The 21182-nt window shown below is 47.3% G+C and overlaps 1 protein-coding gene across 1 annotated transcript in view; it reads left to right on the top strand.

The window, feature by feature from the left end:
* The first annotated feature begins 2218 nt into the window (after window positions 1-2218).
* LOC137533559 (Fc receptor-like protein 3) overlaps window positions 2219-21182 on the top strand; it is a 106670-nt gene continuing 87706 nt past the window's right edge. Inside the window, exon 1 of the mRNA XM_068254926.1 lies at window positions 2219-2270. Coding sequence (XP_068111027.1) covers window positions 2219-2270 — 52 coding nt within the window. The remainder of the gene's footprint in view (window positions 2271-21182) is intronic.

The raw sequence follows: 21182 nt of genomic DNA on the forward strand, positions 1-21182 counted from the left end.
TTCCAACTGCCATTTTCCAACTGCCATTTTCCAACTGCCATGTTTCAACTGCCATTTTCCAACTTTCATTTTCCAACTGCCATTTTCCAACTGTCATTTTCAACTGTCATTTTCCAACTGCCATTTTTCAACTGTAAATTTCTAACTGCCATTTTCCAACTGCCATTTTCCAACTGTCATTTTTCAACTGCCATTTTTCAACTGTCATTTTTCAACTGTCATTTTCCAACTGCCATTTTCCTAATGCCATTTTCTAACTGTCATTTTTCAACTGTCATTTTCCAACTGCCATTTTCCAACTGTCATTTTCCAACTGCCAATTTCCAACTGTCATTTTTCAACTGTCATTTTTCAACTGCCATTTCCCAACTGTCATCTGCTGTTTACTTGCTGATAAGGCCTAATTAGACAGGCTAATCTCTCTAGACCAGGGCTTTGCACCTGTGGTACACGTACCACCGGTGGTACTTTGCTGTTGGCCAGGTGGTACACACCAGGCTTGGCTGCCACTTGTCCTGGTCATGTCCTGCCTCCACAAAGTTTGGCTCCCCCTTCCTCTCTCCTTGCTGTGCTTCTCTGCGGCATACTTCAGACCTCAGATCAGTGGTGAAAAGACAACCAGGCGACCGGTGCACAGTGATGGCGCAGATACAGAAATTGACATCACTGCTCACTTCCTGTATTTGAAGTAAACATGCCATCACCGTGCACCGTTTCCCTGACTGTCTCTTCACTGCAGCTGGCTTACCGATTATGAGGTGTGAACTATATCGCAGGGCAGCACAGCAAGGAGTGAGCAAGGGGGAGCCGAACTTTGTGGTGAGTCACTGCCTAGCTCTCAGCTTTCTAGTGGTGGGACTAGGCTACCTATAATTAAGCAGGGGTGGGGGAGAGGAACTTGCAAGGCTACCTATATTGGCAATCTACCTGCAGATTGCCAATACTGACAAAATGTAGGCTAGCAATCTAATTGTAATCTTTTCCCCACCAATACCTCCTACTTTTCCCCTCCCATATGCCCTCTTTTCTTAAAGTGTATCTGTAAGAAGAAAGTGTCCCCGGGGGGTACTTGCCTCAGGGAGAGGGATCCCCTTCCTCCTCAGTAGAGGGGATCCAGCACTGGGAGCCCCAAAGTTCTCCTCATCGATGTGCGCATGCACAGTAGCTGCTCTCCGGTCAGGCTCCAGCAGAAACAGCCAAGGCCGATCACGTCCAATCTTCTGTGCAGGCACACTGGTGGTACTTGAACATTTTCAGGCGATAAAAGTGGTACAATTAGTGAAAAGGTTGAAAAGCCCTGCTTTAATGGAGTGATCAGATGTTGCTGTGCAACAAGCCTCCATACCACATATAATTCTTTCTGCACCACTGGATAACACTGGATAATGTGTGTACATACCGCTGAAAAACATGTTAACATACCACATACTATTCTTCATGAAACATTGGCTTAAGTGTTTACATGCCACATATAATTTTTCATGAACCACTGGCAAAAGTGTTTACATCCCACATATGATTCTTCATGAAGCACTGGATGCTACATGAACTCATCGGGGGGGGGGGGAGGGCACTGGATAATGTGTGTACATCCCACATATCATTCTACTCATACAAAAAAAATATATAATATTTTACTAAGGGCTCTTTCACATCTAACAATACCCTGCGGCGTGTCGTCGTGATGTTGCAGTGACGCAATCAGCGGCGGTAGCTATTAATTCACCCGACGGGAAAATGTCGGCTCCCGCTGATTAAAAGCTCCCGGGTGCGTCGAACCAAAACGCACCGAAACGCAGCGTGGGTGTGAAAGGTAATATGAAAGTCTATGGACTTTCATTTTACCTTGGCTAACGCAAAGTATCGACTTTGCCTTACACAGCAGAAAACAGGTTCTGGTGTGAAAGAGCCCTTAGTACTGTAAAATTAGATTTTGCCAGGATTTGGTACCACAGACACAATGGCTATCACAAACAACTTCAGGAGAAGGATTTATGCTTGTAGAGTTGCTAAATTAAAGAAGACAAATCTGCAATTTCCCTGTATGTTAAAAAAATGGAATTGGGAAGTGATGATTCAGATTTCAGAAATATGACCTTTTGTTGGCCTGTCTGTAGTGTATCATATTTCCTATACGTAGGTACTCTTTTTTTTTTAGAACTGGCAAATTCTATGTTGAAAAGCAGTGTTATTTATCACAGAAGTCACACTGCAGAAAATGGCTGGAGTGATATGCAGACTACAGATTCCCTGTCATCTCATCCTTGCTGGTAAGTTTATGCATGATGATTCTCAGTGCTATGCCTGAGGTCTCTGGTAGAGCCAGTCACAAAGGATTTGATCTAGACGGTAACGTTTCGGTGATTATCAAGGTTTTAATTTTCCTTTGACTTGTGCTTCCGCTTACTGTATATAGCGTATGAGCCACAGAGACCTTCAGTGTGTTTATTGCTTATCTACCAGAATTTCTCAAATCTATCTAGATAAAATCTTGACCACAGTAATTATCCTGAAGATGTTTGTTGAGATAGCTTATTAAGATTATTAAGGCCCATACATTACTTGATTGTCCACAAAGCGATTAAGCAATCAACTTTATTGGGTGATCAGCAACACTGATCAAAAATTGATTGGCTAGTGGCCCTGTCAGGCATGGACTCACCCCCACCGCCAGCGGTAGTACGAACGCCGCGCTCGCGGCTGACGTCATCGGGACCCCGAACTTCCGGTCTGTCCCGGCGGCCTCCTCCTCCGCTCAACGGGTCACTAGGAGCATGTCTCAGCAGGGCAGGGCAACGCGCGCACGCACGGAGCGTCACGCCCTTTATGCCCTGAGAAGGAGGATCCCATGAGCAGATTGCCGGGACAGTTGCCGCCCCTTTTCTGACGTCATCGGGGGGGGGTGGAGATTGCTGAAGTGACAGTCTGCATTTAAGCAGCAGACTGTCAGTATTCTGTGTCCGCTGTAGCGATCACACCTGTGTTAGCTCTCGGATCCACAGTATACCTATATATTGGTGCGGCCAATATATAAGTACTGGAAGACCATACCATTGTGATTTATCTGTGCCTTTGACCTTTTTGCCTGTTTCTGACCTTGCTCTTGCCTCATCCTCTTGTACTTCTGCCGATCTTATCTCCTGTTGCCGACCTTGCCTTGTCTCTCGTTTTCGCCTCTGAACTTGTATACTGTACCTTGATATTTCTGATCTCCTGTTGCCGAACCCCGGCTCGCTCTTAGACTCCGCCTTAGCCTCCTGATATTGTACCTTAATTGCCTGTGTGTGTACGACCTGGCCTGTCCGACCTCGAGAACCGACCTTGCTGTCAGAGGCGGTTCCTCGCACTGACAGTGACCCTTCCTATTTAGGGTTACTTTCAGTATATCCTTCCTGCTGGCTGCCCGACTCCTTCTGTCTAGGAGAGCTTGGGCTGCGGAAGGAATCTGTACAGTACGCCTTGCTGTACTGAGGCCTAGTCCTCTAGTGTTACTGTTGCACCAATCACTACACTCTTTAGGTACCAGAGGTTAGTTAATATATCGGATTGTCGGTGAGACTGCAGCTCACTTATAATCAGATATATATCTGCATTCCGGTGATACTGCAGATTACCGGCAATCAGACTCTCTCTGGGCCTATCTACCTTCACAGAACGTGACAGTACAGCGGACCAATAATATGGATGCTCTGGTCCAGCAGGTTAACAACTTGACGACAGCCGTCGCTCAATTAAACCAGACCGTTAAAGATCAACAGGTCCAGCTTAACCGTCTAGCAGAGGTTGTGCAAAACCTGCAGGCACCAGTTAATCCCACTCCTGTTTTGCCAGTTGAACCCAAAATGTCGTTACCCAAGTTGTTTTCAGGGGAACGCTCCGATTTCCGTAATTTCCGGGATCGGTGTCAATCATATTTTCAAATGCGTCCCATTTCCTCTGGTTCTGAATTGCAAAGGGTCACGCTCATAAAAACCCTTTTGCAAGGAGACTCACAGACATGGGCCTACAGTTTACCCGTGGGTCATGAGGCTCTTACCTCTGTAGAGAATTTTTTCGAAGCCATGGCGGTCGTATATGACGATCCAGATACTTCCGCCACCGCTGAGAGGAGACTAAAAAGACTCAAACAGGGTCAGAACTCAGTAGAAATCTATGCTGCAGAATTCCGCAAATGGTCATTTTCCACCAGGTGGGAGGCGCAGTCTCTCTTGGATCGCTTCCTAACAGGGTTGTCTGATTCTGTGTCAGAATTAATGTTGAGTCATCCTGAACCTAGAACTTTAGATGAGGCTATAAGTCTTGCTATCAAGATAGACCGCAGAGTACGGTTTCACAGGTCTACCAGGCAACGACCCTTCATGCGCTCACAGCCTTCCACAAGTTTTGCCTCTTCCTCTTCTACTGAGGAGCCCATGCAGCTGGGTCACTCTAAATTATCTGAGACAGAGAAATTAAGAAGGAGGAAGGAGGGTTTGTGCTTATATTGTGGGGACAAAGGTCATATCGCCTCTGTTTGTACCAAGAAGCCGGAAAACTTCTCCGCCTAGGGTTAGTCGGGGGTACTACCCTGGGCGAGAATTCCATACCTCCAAAAGATAAAATCCTATTTCCTATTTCCATTTCTTGGGACAAACAAAACATTGCACTGCAGGCCTTTGTTGATACGGGCGCCGCAGCCAATTTTATGGATTTTAATTTAGCACTTAAATTAGGCATTCCAGTGGTTCCTCTTGAGAAACGCATTATAGTCACTGCAATTGACGATTCCCCATTACAAGGTAGTCAACCTGTCTCTATTACTCCTGAATTAATCTGTACCGTTGGGGTATTACATTGTGAAAAATTACGATTTTACCTTATCAGAATGCCTTCTTGCTCGATTATACTGGGGCTTCCCTGGCTACGGCTACATTCTCCACAGATCGATTGGGCTTCTGGTCAGTTGCTGTCTTGGTCATCCTACTGTCAGAAGCACTGCATATCAAAATGCCCTCTTCGTGCCACTCACTTAACTCCGCAATGTTTACCTCAGCCTTATAGCTCCTTTGCCGATGTGTTTTGTCCTCGATCGGCCGATTCACTACCTCCTCACAGGCCTTATGATTGCCCAATCGAGCTTAGACCAGGAACCATGCCCCCTAGAGGTCATCTTTATAATCTCACAGGACCTGAAAAGGTGGCCATGAGGGAGTACGTTCAGGAGAACTTAGATAAGGGGTTCATTAGACCCTCTAGATCTCCCGCGGGGGCAGGATTCTTCTTCGTGAAGAAAAAAGATGGGGGGCTGCGTCCCTGCATCGACTATCGAGCCCTTAATGCCATAACGATAAAGAACCGTTACCCACTTCCCCTGATTGATGACCTTTTTTCTCAGGTCACAGGTGCCCAGATCTTCACTAAACTAGATCTCAGGGGAGCTTACAATCTGGTCAGAATCAGACAGGGTGACGAATGGAAGACGGCATTTAATACTCAGGATGGGCATTACGAATACCTAGTCATGCCCTTCGGTCTGTGTAATGCCCCCGCTGTTTTCCAAGAATTAGTTAATGACATTTTTAGGGAGGTGGTGGGGAAATTTGTGGTCGTTTATTTGGACGATATTCTGATCTTTTCTCGCAATATCAAGGAACATAGGTCTCAGGTCCAATATGTATTACAAAAGTTACGGGAGAATTCATTATATGCCAAGTTGGAAAAATGTTTGTTTGAGATCAATGAAGTTCCATTCCTTGGCTATATCATTTCCAGATCTGGGTTAGCTATGGATAGCAGTAAAGTTGCGGCAGTTTTGGACTGGCCGCAACCAGTTGGTCTAAAAGCTTTACAACGTTTTCTGGGTTTTGCTAACTATTACAGGAAATTCATAAAGGGGTACTCTGCTCTGGTAGCTCCCCTTACTGACATGACTAAGAAAGGGGCTAATGTTAACAATTGGTCTCCTGAAGCCATTTCTGCTTTCTCGAGTCTTAAAACTGCTTTTTGTTCTGCTCCCATTTTGCACCATGTCGATTCATCCAGGCCATTCATCGTGGAGGTAGACGCATCAGAAATTGGGGTTGGGGCAGTCTTGTCACAGTACTCCGGATCACAAGGGAGACTTCACCCTTGCGCATTTTTTTCGAAAAAATTTTCTGAGGCAGAGAGAAATTACGATATTGGGAACAGGGAGCTATTGGCTGTAAAATTGGCTTTTGAAGAGTGGCGACACTGGCTGGAGGGGGCGGAACATGTTATTACGGTCTATACAGATCATAAGAACTTGGAATATCTGAAGGGGGCTAAGAGGTTAAATCCCAGGCAGGCACGGTGGTCTTTATTCTTTTCTAGGTTTGATTTCATCATCACGTTCAAACCTGGAAGTAAAAATATCAAGGCTGATGCTCTTTCACGATGCTTTGACATTGAATCAGTACTGCCCTCCGAACCAGAGCCAATTTTATCCGAGAAGGTGGTGTTAGCCAGTATAGACTCTATGGGGGATATTGCATCTGTTCTGCTTCCCTACCAACAGGATAGTCCTGCAGGGAAACCGTCCGATCTCATGTTTGTACCGTTACAGTTCAGATTACAAATACTTCAATTCTTTCATGCTCATAAGCTAGCTGGTCACCCTGGAGTGGCTCGAACTAGAGAATTATTGTCCAGGAGCGTCTGGTGGCCTTCTTGGAGGAGTGATGTCGAGGATTTTGTTGTATCTTGTTCAGTGTGCTCACGGAGTAAACCCTCACGTGTATCTCCGGTGGGTACCCTCCAGCCGCTGCCCATACCCTCCGAGCCCTGGACTCATGTATCCATGGATTTTGTGGGGGAGTTACCACCCTCGGACGGTAATACGGTGATCTGGGTCATTGTTGACCGATTCTCTAAAATGGCCCATTTTGTACCTTTGAAGAAACTTCCTTCCGCTAAAGAACTTGCTGACCTTTTCGTAATCCACGTTCTTCGTCTTCACGGGGTTCCTGAAAACATAGTATCTGACAGGGGGGTGCAGTTCGTTTCGGAATTCTGGAGAGAATTTTGCAAGGCACTGGGAATCACCCTCTCCTTTTCTTCTGGGTTTCATCCCCAGACCAATGGGCAAACGGAGAGAATGAATCAGTCCTTGGAACAGTATCTCCGATGTTATGTGGCTGACAATCAAACGGAGTGGGTTCAGTACTTACCATATTCTGAATTTGCCCATAATAATCTTCGGAGTTCTTCCTCAGGGTTTTCACCTTTTCAAATTGTCAATGGAAGGTCCCCAAGGTTTTCATCACTCCCTGTCAGGACCTCACCTTTCCCTGCTCTGGAGGTCTGGCAAGAGACGCTAAGATCTCTTTGGAGGGAGGTTAATAATAATTTAAAGAAAACAGTGTCGGTCCAGAAACAACAGGCTGACCGAAGACGTTCTCCCGAGTGGGAGTTTTCTCCCGGAGATCTTGTCTGGATCTCTACTCGGCACATCGCCTTACGACAGCCATCAGCAAAACTGGGACCTAAATTTATAGGTCCATATCCTATAGCTAAAAGGATCAATCGGGTATCTTATCAAGTGACATTACCTCAGTCAATGCGGGGAGTAAGAACATTTCATGTGTCATTACTGAAACCCGCAGTACATGCGGACTCTGGTCCTCCTCCTGTGCTTGTTGACGGTGAACCTGAATATGAGGTTGAGAGAATTCTGGATTCCCGGTTTGTTCAGAATTCTCTTCAATACCTGGTTCATTGGAAGGGTTATGGCCCGGAGGAGAGATCCTGGGTACCAGCACATCAATTTCATGCACAGGAACTCATACGAGAATTTCATGATACTAATCCTGATAGACCTTCATTGGCGCGTTCGGAGACCACGCCTCAGGGGAGGGGTAATGTCAGGCATGGACTCACCCCCACCGCCAGCGGTAGTACGAACGCCGCGCTCGCGGCTGACGTCATCGGGACCCCGAACTTCCGGTCTGTCCCGGCGGCCTCCTCCTCCGCTCAACGGGTCACTAGGAGCATGTCTCAGCAGGGCAGGGCAACGCGCGCACGCACGGAGCGTCACGCCCTTTATGCCCTGAGAAGGAGGATCCCATGAGCAGATTGCCGGGACAGTTGCCGCCCCTTTTCTGACGTCATCGGGGGGGGGTGGAGATTGCTGAAGTGACAGTCTGCATTTAAGCAGCAGACTGTCAGTATTCTGTGTCCGCTGTAGCGATCACACCTGTGTTAGCTCTCGGATCCACAGTATACCTATATATTGGTGCGGCCAATATATAAGTACTGGAAGACCATACCATTGTGATTTATCTGTGCCTTTGACCTTTTTGCCTGTTTCTGACCTTGCTCTTGCCTCATCCTCTTGTACTTCTGCCGATCTTATCTCCTGTTGCCGACCTTGCCTTGTCTCTCGTTTTCGCCTCTGAACTTGTATACTGTACCTTGATATTTCTGATCTCCTGTTGCCGAACCCCGGCTCGCTCTTAGACTCCGCCTTAGCCTCCTGATATTGTACCTTAATTGCCTGTGTGTGTACGACCTGGCCTGTCCGACCTCGAGAACCGACCTTGCTGTCAGAGGCGGTTCCTCGCACTGACAGTGACCCTTCCTATTTAGGGTTACTTTCAGTATATCCTTCCTGCTGGCTGCCCGACTCCTTCTGTCTAGGAGAGCTTGGGCTGCGGAAGGAATCTGTACAGTACGCCTTGCTGTACTGAGGCCTAGTCCTCTAGTGTTACTGTTGCACCAATCACTACACTCTTTAGGTACCAGAGGTTAGTTAATATATCGGATTGTCGGTGAGACTGCAGCTCACTTATAATCAGATATATATCTGCATTCCGGTGATACTGCAGATTACCGGCAATCAGACTCTCTCTGGGCCTATCTACCTTCACAGAACGTGACAGGCCCACATGCTGCAAGCGAGATCCTATGTGATTCTCCACTAATCCAGCTAAACAATGTTCTGCCTCCTTTGAAGAAAAAATCGATTCTGTGTTGATCATGTGAATAGAAGCCGATTCCTTCAAGATTGATTATATTTTCCATCCTGCCTAATTGAATAAATTGATCGACCAGATATTGGCCAATTTCTACCTGTCGAGCAGAATGGAACATAATGGATTCTCCCCTGATCCGAGCAGGAAAATCAAGTAATGTATGGAACCTTTAGGGCCCTTTTTTATGAGAGATTGAAGGTGGTGAACTCACCACCTGTCAGCTGCTCCCTTGAACCAGCTGATTTAAGTAGCATGTGGGCCCCAGGGCAAAGGTAACTTGGCGGTCCCCTACCAACCCCAGCAAAGAAGTCCGCTGCCTCCCACCCCCTCCCGGTCCCCTGCACGATGCATAGCTGCTTTGTAATAAATCACCTGTCCTGGCAGTTTCTCCGTCTATGCTCTGTCCTCTCTGTGAAGCACATTATGTGTAAAGAACATGCGCCATCTTATGAATAAGAGGCAGGAAGCGGGAAAGAAAATAGAGCCTGGATGGAGCAGCTGCTGAGACAGGTGAGTTATTACAATGCAACTACACATCATGCAGGGGCCTTGGGGAATCTGGAGTAGTCGGGGGAGATCATTTGGGGAGGGGGGGAGGGTGTTGGCGTGGGGACCAGCAGCGGTTGGGGGTGCTGGTGCAATTGTCCCCTTTGAGCAGTACCGGCCTTGCAAGTGCTTTGTAGCACTGAGCACAGGTGTTCACTAAGCAGAAGTTCTGCATTTCTGCATATTTCTGTTGTTGCCGTTGAAGACACATAAAATGGACCTTCCCAACAGCTGTACTCATACTTTATCTGCCCGCCACCCCCACCTGCATCAACCTTAGCTTTTTTATCTATATATGTAAAATTGGATGTATGTGTGTATGTATGTGTGTATGTGTGTATGTGCCGCGATCACTCGAAAACGCCTTCACTGATTTGATCGAAACTTGGTATACAGATCCCTTACTACCTGGGATGATATGTTCTGGGGGTCTCGCGTCCCCCCTGCACAACTGGGCGGAGCTACAAACAGCAAATCAGATTTCACCCATTCATGTCAATGGAAAAAATGTAAAAGACAGCCATTCTCACAGTAATCAAGCCAGAGTCCCCACACCTGGCACTGTTGGTCACTTGGTGACTAAGGTCACAAATCCAGGAAAAGTGGGCGGAGCATAAAACAGCCAATCAAATTTCAGCCATTCATTTGAAATGGGAAAATGTAAACTGCAGCCATTCTTACACTGTTAACCTTCCTGGCGGTAACCCCGAACGTAGTTTGGGGTAAGCCGCGTAGAAGGATTTCTCAGGTCCTGCTGGGCCGATTTGCATAATTTTTTTTTGCAACACGCAGCTAGCACTATGCTAGCTGCGTGTGCACTCCGATCGCCGCCGCTCCGCGCCGATTAGCCGCCGCTCGCCCCGCCGCCTTCCCCCCCCCCAGACCCCGTGCGCTGCCTGGCCAATCAGTGCCGGGCAGCGCTGAAGGGTTGAATCGGGACTCCCAATGACGTCACAACGTCGATGACGTCATCCCGCCTGTCGCCATGGCGACAGGGGACGCCTTCCAGGAAATCCCGTTCTTTGAACGGGATTTCCTGATCGCAGATCGCCGGAGGCGATCGAAGCGGGTGGGGGGATGCTGCTACACAGCGGCTATCATGTAGCAAGCCCTGGGCTCGCTACATGATTTAAAAAAAATAAAATAAAAAAAAACTGCTGCGCTGCCCCCTGGTGGTTTTTAATAGACCGCCAGGAGGGTTAATCGCAGGGTTCTCAAACTTGGTACACTTGGTCACTGGGTGAATGGGATTAATATTCAGGAAAGTGGGTGGAGCCTACAACAGCCAATCAAAATTCACCTATTGATTTTCAAGGGGAATATTTACATTGCTACCATTCTTACACTCTTAATGGCAGAGGCATCAAACCTGATACAGGCAGTCATTGGGTGACTGGGGTCCAAATTCAATAAAGGGGGGTAGGGCCACAAACAGCCAATTAAATTTGTTAGATTGATTTCAGCCATTCTGTTATTGGCAGGGTTCTCAAACTTGACACAGATTCCCACTTGGTGACTTGGATTAATATTCAGGAAACTGGGTGGAGCCTACAGCATACACTCTTAATAGCAGAGGCCTCAAATCTGGTGCAGTCAGTCACTGGGAGACTGCCAGACTGGGGTTTAAATGTTTAATTTCAATGAAAAAATGCAACTTATTGATGCCAAATACCCCACAGCTTATAAACTTGGTCATTGAGCGACTATATGTCTAGGTTAGAAATAGTGGGCGGAGCCAAAAACAACTAACTTTTTACATGGAAAAATATAAACTGCAGCCATTCTTACACTGTTAATGGCAGAGTTCTCAAACTTGACATACTTGGTCACAGGGTGACCGGGATTAATATTCAGAAAAGTAGGTGGAGCCCAGGCACGTGCAGAGGGGGGTGCTCTGGGTGCCCAGGCACCCCCCCCCTTTTAAAAGCTTCAAAAAAGGACCCTCTTGGCGTGCAAAATAAGCCCCGCCCTGACCGTGATAAGCCCCGCCCACCCGCAGAAAGCTCCATCCCCGCCTGGGACACTTTGAAGTGAAGAGGCCCAAACATGAATCCTAGTGTGGCATACTGACCTCTTCCCTCCACCTAGGACCCATAGTGACCTCGACCTCCCCCAGCACCCATAGTGACCTCGACCTCCACCTATTACCCACTGTGACCACTCCCTCCCCTAGCACCCACAGTGACCTCTCCATCCACCTAGCACCCATAGTGACTTCTCCCTCCACCTATGACCCATACTGACCTCTCCCTCCCCAGTACCCACAGGGATATCTCCCATCACCTAGCACCCACAGTGACATCTCCCTTACTCAGCACCCACAGTGACCTTTCCCTCCATCTAGCACCCACAGTAACCTCTCCCTCCCCCAGCACCCACAGTGACTTCTCCCTCCCCCTAGGACCCATACTGACCTCTCCCTCCCTAGTACCCACAGTGATATCTCCCATCACCTAGCAAGCACAGTGACCTCTCCCTCCACCTAGCATCCACAGTGACCTCTCCCTCCCCCAGCACCCACAGTGACCTTTCCCTCCACCTAGCACCCACAGTGACCTTTCCCTCCACCTAGCACCCACAGTGACCTCTCCCTCCACCTAGCATCCACAGTTACCTCTACCTCGTCCTAGCACCCACAGTGACCTCTCCCTCCCCAGCTCTAGCAGTGATCCTGCCTACCCCAGCACCCACACTGACCTATCCCTCCCCCAGCACCCACAGTGATCTTTCCCTCCCCCAGTGGCTACCTTCCTGTCCCCTGCAGCACCCACAGGGACCTCCCAACCCATAAACACCACCTACAGTGATCTCTCCCATTGTCAGCGCCCACAGCGACCTCTCTCAACACCCAGCATCCACTCCCATCTCCAGTAACTACACTGACTATCCCAGCACCCACAGTCACCTCCCCTTCCTCCAGCACCCATACTGATCTCTTCCTTCCACAGCACCCACAGTGAATTACCCTTCCCCCAGCACCCATACTGACCTCTACCTCTCTTAGCAGCAACTATGCCATTCACAGCAGCACCCATAGTGACCTCCCCTTCCTCCAGCACCCACAATGACCTCTACCTCCCCCAAGACACACAGTAACCTCCCCCAAAGGACCCACAGTGACCTCCCTTTCCTCCAGCACTCATATTGACCTCTACCTTCCACAGCACCCACAGTTACTCCCCCCCCTCCAGCACCCACAGTGACCTACCCTTCCCCCAGCACCCACACTGAGCTCTACCTCCCCCAGCAACCACACTAACCTCTACCTCCCCTAGCAGCAACTATGCCATTCATAGCAGTACCCACAGTGATCTCCCACCCCCTGCACCCACAACAATCCCACCAATATTCAGCACCCACATTACACTCAACCAGTAACCCCCACAATAGCAAGCACCCAGTACTTGCACCCTGCACCCAATACTCACATCCGGCCTCAATATGGCACTTAGTACTTGCATCAAACAGCCACATGACACCCAGTACCTGCACCCCTTCACCCTATAGCTAACACCCAGTACTCACACCCACACCACATGGCACAGTACTTGCACCCAGTCCCAACATGGCACTCACTACTCACACCTGCACACCGCCTTCACATGGCACCCACTATCTGCACTCACATAACTAGTACTAGCACCCAAAGTACCTGCACACAGAACCCACATAACACACAATGCCCACCCATAGCTAGCACCCAGTGCAGGCATGGCACCAAGTATTCGCACCTATGTGATACCCAGTACCTGCACCCAACACCCACATGCTTCATCTGCAGTAGTTCCAGTTGCACTAAGCCTCCACTTAGTGCCCAGTACAAACACCAAGCACTCACATATCACATCCAGTACTTGCACCCACAACTCACAAGGGACTGAGTACCTGCAATCAACACCTTCATGATAGTTGATATACACCCATACAGCCAGAATCCACATGACACCCTGTGTCAGCACCCAGAACCCACATGACACCCAGCATCTGCCTTTAGCACCCACATGACAACAAATACCCTACTATCCAGCATCCATCACCCATATGTCACCATGTACTCACTCCCAGTACCCACTTGGCACTCAGTATTTGTATCTAAGACCCACATATCCCCATAATCAACACCCACAAGGGACAGTACTCGCACGTCACCAAGCTCCAAAGCCATTATATGCACCCAGTACCCGTCCATGGCCAGGACCCAAATAGCACCTAGTACCCATCCTTGGTCTGAACCCATATGGGAGAGTACTCAACCATGGCACACATCCAGACCACACATGACACTCCCTACTCACTCATGTCCAACACTCACATGTCTCCCTGTACCAATTAACACTCACATGGCACCCACTATTGTTTATCACCATCTGCTATTCATTCAGCACCCAATACTGCATAGCACCCACTGCAAATAAACACCCAATACAAACTGGACCTTGGTACCCACAGCAGCTTGACACAGACTGTACTTTGGCATCTCATCACCCACTGCAACTTAGCACAAAGTGAACCTTTGCATCTTACCACCCACTGTATCTGGGCACCCGCTGCACCTTGGCACTTACTGCAGTTTTGCATCTACTAATGCTTAGCAACCACTGCATATTGGTAACCACTTATTCTTTGCCTGAAAAGAAGCTCGGGTGCTGATCAAGAGGGACAGAGGTCCCAGTAATGAAAGGTGAGTCTGTGCCTCCACTGTGGGCTCCACTGTGCCCACTCTAACCCACTAACAGTGGGCACCTATCACTGCTGATTTGAGGGTGGTGGCACCAAAAGAGTTGGTTGGAAGGAGACACAAAGTCTGCTTGATACTGCTATAAAGGTATAAGTATCTGCAAGTATCTGCACCCATGCCTAAAATTGCACCCAGTACTCACACCTGCACACAGCCTCCACATGGCCCCCACTATCTGCACCAAGCACCCACTTAACCCGTACTCGCACATAAAGTACCAGCACCCAGTACAGGCATGGCGCCAAGTATTCGCACCCATGTCACATCCAGTACCTGCACCCAGCACCCACATGACATCCAGTACATGCACCCAGATCTTACATGGCACTAAGTACTCCAAACATCAAGTAGGACCGGCACCACTGCAGAAAGTAGTATCAAAGCTCTTTTATTACATCAAGCACGGCTCAGCAATGACAGACGCTGTTTCGGGCTATGCCCTTTATCAAACTGCAACAGCCTTAGTGACTACACCAGTGAACAAGCCTTTAAATAACCCACCCCCAATAAAAACACCAACCGGTGTCCTGCTGGGCGGAGCAACAGGCGGACCTGGTGGGGAACTACATACAATAATATGCAAAGGTAATCTGAGTCATTTACCTGTCATCTGTGATCTGGATGGACGCCATTACCACCAGCGTTTAAACTCCAAGAGGTTTCCTGAACGATAGGAGGACAGATGGGCTTTACCGAAACTGTATCCTCCAATGGACGCACAGCGCACCGTTGCCCGAGGGTCGCAGTCAGATGACGCGGCCAATTTTACCAAAGGGACGCATCCAATGCGTCTCTGCATGCGGACGTCACATCCGGTGTAGCCGGAAGCGACTAACTCAAAGTATATCCGCAGCTATGGAACGCAAACAATGCATATCAATACACGTACACCACGCCCAACTGATGCGGACGTGGCATACATGTTGACTGCAGCCAAGCGTGGTTGCTAAGCAGCAAAAAATATACAACCTCGGCACCAGCCGCGTATGGAGTCAACCAATGCGCCTGGGTCCAGGGGACATAAGACAGTGTAAAGGACAATAAGGTCAAGGTGTCACAATGCACCACATGACAAGTAAACACAGGGGCTAATAAAAGACCCAAAAGCACTGATGCCATCCACAGGACCCAAAAGCACTGACCGACCACAACATGGTACAAAAATAAAAACAAAAATGATTTAACATCCGGATTTATACAGGTAAATGAATCGATACCTCACCCTTCACCAGGTCAGCCACAGTCACACCCAGGGGTATCTAAAAGCAAAAATAAAGAGCATTTGTAAATACATATACATGTATCAGTACATTAATCAATAAAGTAAAAGTAAATAGATGAAGTGGTAAGTGGATACACAAAGGTAACAATCCCCACAGGAAATGTACTAACGTGGATGGATACAAAACCCCAAGTCATATTCACGGTTTAAACCCCGCAGTTCTAATGTACCCAATCTCCTGATTCAAGATGCCTCTTTCCTCAATAGTTCTGTTTCCCTGTTCCCTCTCCTCCAATCCGGAGGGACAGAGTCAATGACTGTCACTTTAAGTTGAGACACAGAGTGTCTCGATGCAGTAAAATGTTTAGAGACCGATTGACCCTTTAATTTGTGTCGTATATCCGACTTGTGAGATGATATGCGATCTTTTAATCTTTGTGTAGTCATGCCTACATACGCAAGGCCACATGGGCACTTGAGCATGTAAACGACATAGCTAGAATCGCAAGTGTAACGTCGGTTTAAATAGAACGAAGTGACCTGGGACAGATGGGTAAACTTGTTACCCTTCAACACCATCCCACACATGTGACATCCTAGACAGGGAAACATCCCCGTATTTTTCCCGACTACATTAGTCTGTTTCCTAGGAGTCAATTTATCACGAATCGTCGGTGCTCTTTTAAACGACATCATGGGTGGACGGCGAAATTCGGAAATCTGAGGAAAAGCATCTGAAAGGATCCGCCAGTGCCTGCGGATGACCCGAGACACAGCATCACTGCAGGCACTGAAGGTTGACACAAATGGTAATCGGGGGCCTATCGGTCTCAGTTTGTCCCTAGCACGAGGTAACAATGTAGAGGGTGGATACCCCCTTCTGTAAAATTTACTAGACATCTGTTCCCTACGTATTTCACGAGTAGATTTGTCACTGACGATCCTGTCAATTCTACCCAACTGGCTAGATGGAATACTGTCTTTAGTTCCAGTTGGGTGGAAACTTGCGTAGTGTAATACTGATATGCGGTCCGTGTCCTTGGTATATAGGTCAGAAGATAAACAACCTTCCTCCCTAACAACCAATGTATCCAAAAAGGAAATGGATTGTACCATTGTGACGTACAATCCATTTCCTTTTTGGATACATTGGTTGTTAGGGAGGAAGGTTGTTTATCTTCTGGCCTATATACCAAGGACACGGACCGCAATTCAGTTTTACACTACGCAAGTTTCCACCCAACTGGAACTAAAGACAGTATTCCATCTAGCCAGTTGGGTAGAATTGACAGGATCGTCAGTGACAAATCTACTCGTGAAATACGTAGGGAACAGATGTCTAGTAAATTTTACAGAAGAGGGTATCCACCATCTACATTGTTACCTCGTGCTAGGGACAAACGGAGACTGATTGGCCCCCGATTACCATTTGTGTCAACCTTCAGTGCCTGCAGTGATGCTGTGTCTCGGGTCATCCGCAGGCACTGGCGAATCCTTTCAGATGCTTTTCCTCAGATTTCCGAATTTCGCCGTCCACCCATGATGTCGTTTAAAAGAGCACCGAAGATTCGTGATAAATTGACTCCTAGGAAACAGACTAATGTAGTCGGGAAAAATGCGGGGATGTTTCCCTGTCTAGGATGTCACATGTGTGGGATGGTGTTGAAGGGTAACAAGTTTACCCATCCGTCCCAGGGCACTTCGTTCTATTTAAACCGACGTTACACTTGCGATTCTAGCTATGTCGTTTACATGCTCAAGTGCCCATGTGGCCTTGCGTATGTAGGCATGACTACACAAAGATTAAAAGATCGCATATCATCTCACAAGTCGGCTATATGACACAAATTAAAGGGTCAATCGGTCTCTGAACATTTTACTGCATCGAGACACTCTGTGTCTCAATTTAAAGTGACAGTCATTGACTCTGTCCCTCCGGATTGGAGGAGAGGGAACAGGGAAACAGAACTATTGAGGAAAGAGGCATCTTGAATCAGGACATTGGGTACATTAGAACCGCGGGGTTTAAACCGTGAATATGACTTGGGGTTTTGTATCCATCCACGTTAGTACATTTCCTGTGGGGATTGTTACCTTTGTGTATCCACTTACCGCTTCATCTATTTACTTTTACTTTATTGATTAATGTACTGATACATGTATATGTATTTACAAATGCTCTTTATTTTTGCTTTTAGATACCCCTGGGTGTGACTGTGGCTGACCTGGTGAAGGGTGAGGTATCGATTCATTTACCTGTATAAATCCGGATGTTAAATCATTTTTGTTTTTATTTTTGTACCATGTTGTGGTCGGTCAGTGCTTTTGGGTCCTGTGGATGGCATCAGTGCTTTTGGGTCTTTTATTAGCCCCTGTGTTTACTTGTCATGTGGTGCATTGTGACACCTTGACCTTATTGTCCTTTACACTGTCTTATGTCCCCTGGACCCAGGCGCATTGGTTGACTCCATACGCGGCTGGTGCCGAGGTTGTATATTTTTTGCTGCTTAGCAACCACGCTTGGCTGTAGTCAACATGTACGCCACGTCCGCATCAGTTGGGCGTGGTGTACGTGTGTTGATACGCATTGTTTGCGTTCCATAGATGCGGATATACTTTGAGTTAGTCGCTTCCGGCTACACCGGATGTGACGTCCGCATGCAGAGACGCATTGGATGCGTCCCTTTGGTAAAATTGGCCGTGTCATCTGACTGCGACCCTCGGGCAACGGTGCGCTGTGCGTCCATTGGAGGATACAGTTTGGGTAACGCCCATCTGTCCTCCTATCGTTCAGGAAACCTCTTGGAGTTTAAACGCTGGTGGTAATGGCGTCCATCCAGATCACAGGTGACAGGTAAATGACTCAGATTACCTTTGCATATTATTGTATGTAGTTCCCCACCAGGTCCGCCCGTTGCTCTGCCCAGCAGGACACCGGTTGGTGTTTTTATTGGAGGTGGGTTATTTAAAGGTTTGTTCACTGGTGTATTCACTAAGGCTGTTGCAGTTTGATGAAGGGCATAGCCCGAAACAGCGTCTGTCATTGCTGAGCCGTGCTTGATGTAATAAAAGAGCTTTGATACTACTTTCTGCAGTGGTGCCGGTCCTACTTGATGTTTGGATTGCTGTGGGTCTTTGTGGGCACTCAGACCTTGACCTTGGCACCCGGGTATTCTACTGCTGTGGTGCTCCTTCTGGATGTCGTTGTTCACATGGCACTAAGTACTTGCAATCAACACCCCCATGACACTCGATACCCAAACATAGCCAGAACCCACATGACACTCTGTACTCATACCCAGAACCCACATGGCACCCAGCATCTGCATTCAGCACTAACATGACAACTGTCAGGAATATTGGGGTGCTTATGATGTAAGGATAACAGGAACATATTCTTTCATTTTTCTGCCTGTGTTCCATGTAGGTCTGCTAGAAGGGAGCTGTTACCTTTGATTGCTTGGGGCAAGGAAGTGGGTATTGTCTTGACCATATGAGGTGCTTTGAGTTTCTGCTAATGGGATTATCTGCCTGGCTTTTTGAACTCAGGAGACGGCCCATTGTCTCAATACACAAAGCAAGCCTAGTCAGGAAAAGTCTAAAACATGTCAGCTTGTGGTGAAGAAACCCTATTTCACTGTGAGGAAATTAAATTATTGGTGGAGTTGAAAAGCCTCACTTAACAATCTCTTGATGTATAGACATTGTAACCTGGGGAAATTGGGCTAAAGAAGTCTTTTGTTGGGTGTGTGTACTATAGTGGATGTTGGATCTCTGGAAATCCAATTATGACTGAGGATGTAATTAAATCTAGCTTCCCCCCGTCCACACAGGCTTACAGCCTCGAGGCGAATATTTCATTATAAAAACCAGGGGACAGCTACCTCAAATCAGTTCTCTTCTGACGGTAGCGGCGGCTGGACTCCCAGCCTAAGCTAGTGGACTCCTGGTCTAGCCAGAACTGTGTCCGTCCACAAAAAAGTCCAAGATTCTTCTATCTGGATCCCTTTATTTTGGTAAGCAAAATCGCTTTGTGTGTTATCTTTGTAACTCTTAATTTTGTAACTTTTTTACTTTGTTTTTTGTACATCTTTTGTATATATTAAGTTCTGCATTGTTCTATGTTTTTATGGAATATTAAATCATTATTTAATAAGCTTGACTTCTGCTGTGCTAAACTAACACTCATAGCCTAGAAGAGACTGCAGTGTAGCTGTGTATAAGTCCATGCCTAGTTGTATGTTTGAGCAACACTACCATATGAAATTGTAATTGCATTGTGTGTGGGGGCGTTTGTCATACGTGGGCCTAAAGCGCGCAGCTGACCCAACGTACGAAACGCCAGTGCGAGTAGCTAACAGTATCGTTCGGATAGACTGTTAGTGGTTTTGCGTCACTATAGTGTAAGATTGCAACGGTGTGTGTGTGCGTAGCGCTCTCGTATTTGGCCTAAGCGCAGAGCTGACCCAAATACGAAAATGCAGATTGCGTATTGAGCACTCGATAGCTGAGTGAACGTGTCTAGAAACGCTAGTGGTGGCAGTGGGAAGTGTTTGAGGGGTTCCAGCCTTGTTTGTAGCTTAAATAAGGCTGTTCCCCACTTAATCTGGTCAAACCCGCAGTCGGGAACCGTATACGCAGGCGTGCCGTGGGCCGGTTCCTGACAACAACCAGTACCCCCCTAGCCAGAAACGAGGATGGGGCATGCGGGGGAAGATGTTGCCAGGCCCCTTTTTTAAATTTGAGCACCCCCCACTTAAGGACCCTCTGCACGGCCCTGGTGGAGCCTACAAGAGCCAATCAAAATTCACCTATAGATTTTCAAGGATAATTTTGAAACTGCTGCCATTTATACACTGTTAATGGCAGAGGCCTCAAACCTGCTACAGTCGGTCATTAGGTGACTGGGGTTCAAATTCACTAAAGGGGCGGAGCCACAAACAGCCAGATTTCTTTGCTGGATAAACTGCTTCCATTAGCACAATTTTGATGCCAGGAACCCGAAAGCTCACAAACTTGGTCATTGATTGACTGTGTGTCAAGGTTACAAAAACTGGGTGGAGTCAAAAACAGATTTTTCTTAAAAATGTAAATTGCGGCCCTTCTTCACTGTTAATGGCAGGGTTCTCAAACTTTGCACAGCTGGTTACTGGATGACTGGGATTAATATTCACCTGCTGATTTTCAAGGGGAATAATAAAATTGCTGCCATTTTTGCACTGATAATGGCACAAGCCTCAAATCTGATCCAGTTGGTTATTGAGTCTCTGGGGTTCAAATTCAGAAAAGGGGACAGAGATACACACAGCCAATCAGATTTGTTTAATTTCACTGGCAAAATACAAATTATTGATGCCAAGGACAACAAAGCTCACAAACATGGTTATTGAGTGATTGTGTGTCCAAGTTACAAAAAGTGTTGGAGCCAAAAACAAATTTCACTGGGAAAATATAAACTGCACCCATTCTTACACCATTAATTGCAGGGTCATTACCTGGCAAAATGTAAACTGCAGCCCTTCTTCATTGTTAATGGCAGGGATCTCAAACTTTGCACAGATGGTCACTGGGTGACTGAGATTAATATTCAGGAAAGTGGCTGGAACCTATAATAACCAATCAAAATTCATCTGTTGATTTCCAAGGGGAATATTTAAATTGCTGCCATATTTACACTGGTAATAGCAGATGCCTCAAACCAGCTACA

Source organism: Hyperolius riggenbachi, chromosome 9 (assembly GCF_040937935.1).
Source record: "Hyperolius riggenbachi isolate aHypRig1 chromosome 9, aHypRig1.pri, whole genome shotgun sequence".
Taxonomy (NCBI): Eukaryota; Metazoa; Chordata; class Amphibia; order Anura; family Hyperoliidae; genus Hyperolius; species Hyperolius riggenbachi.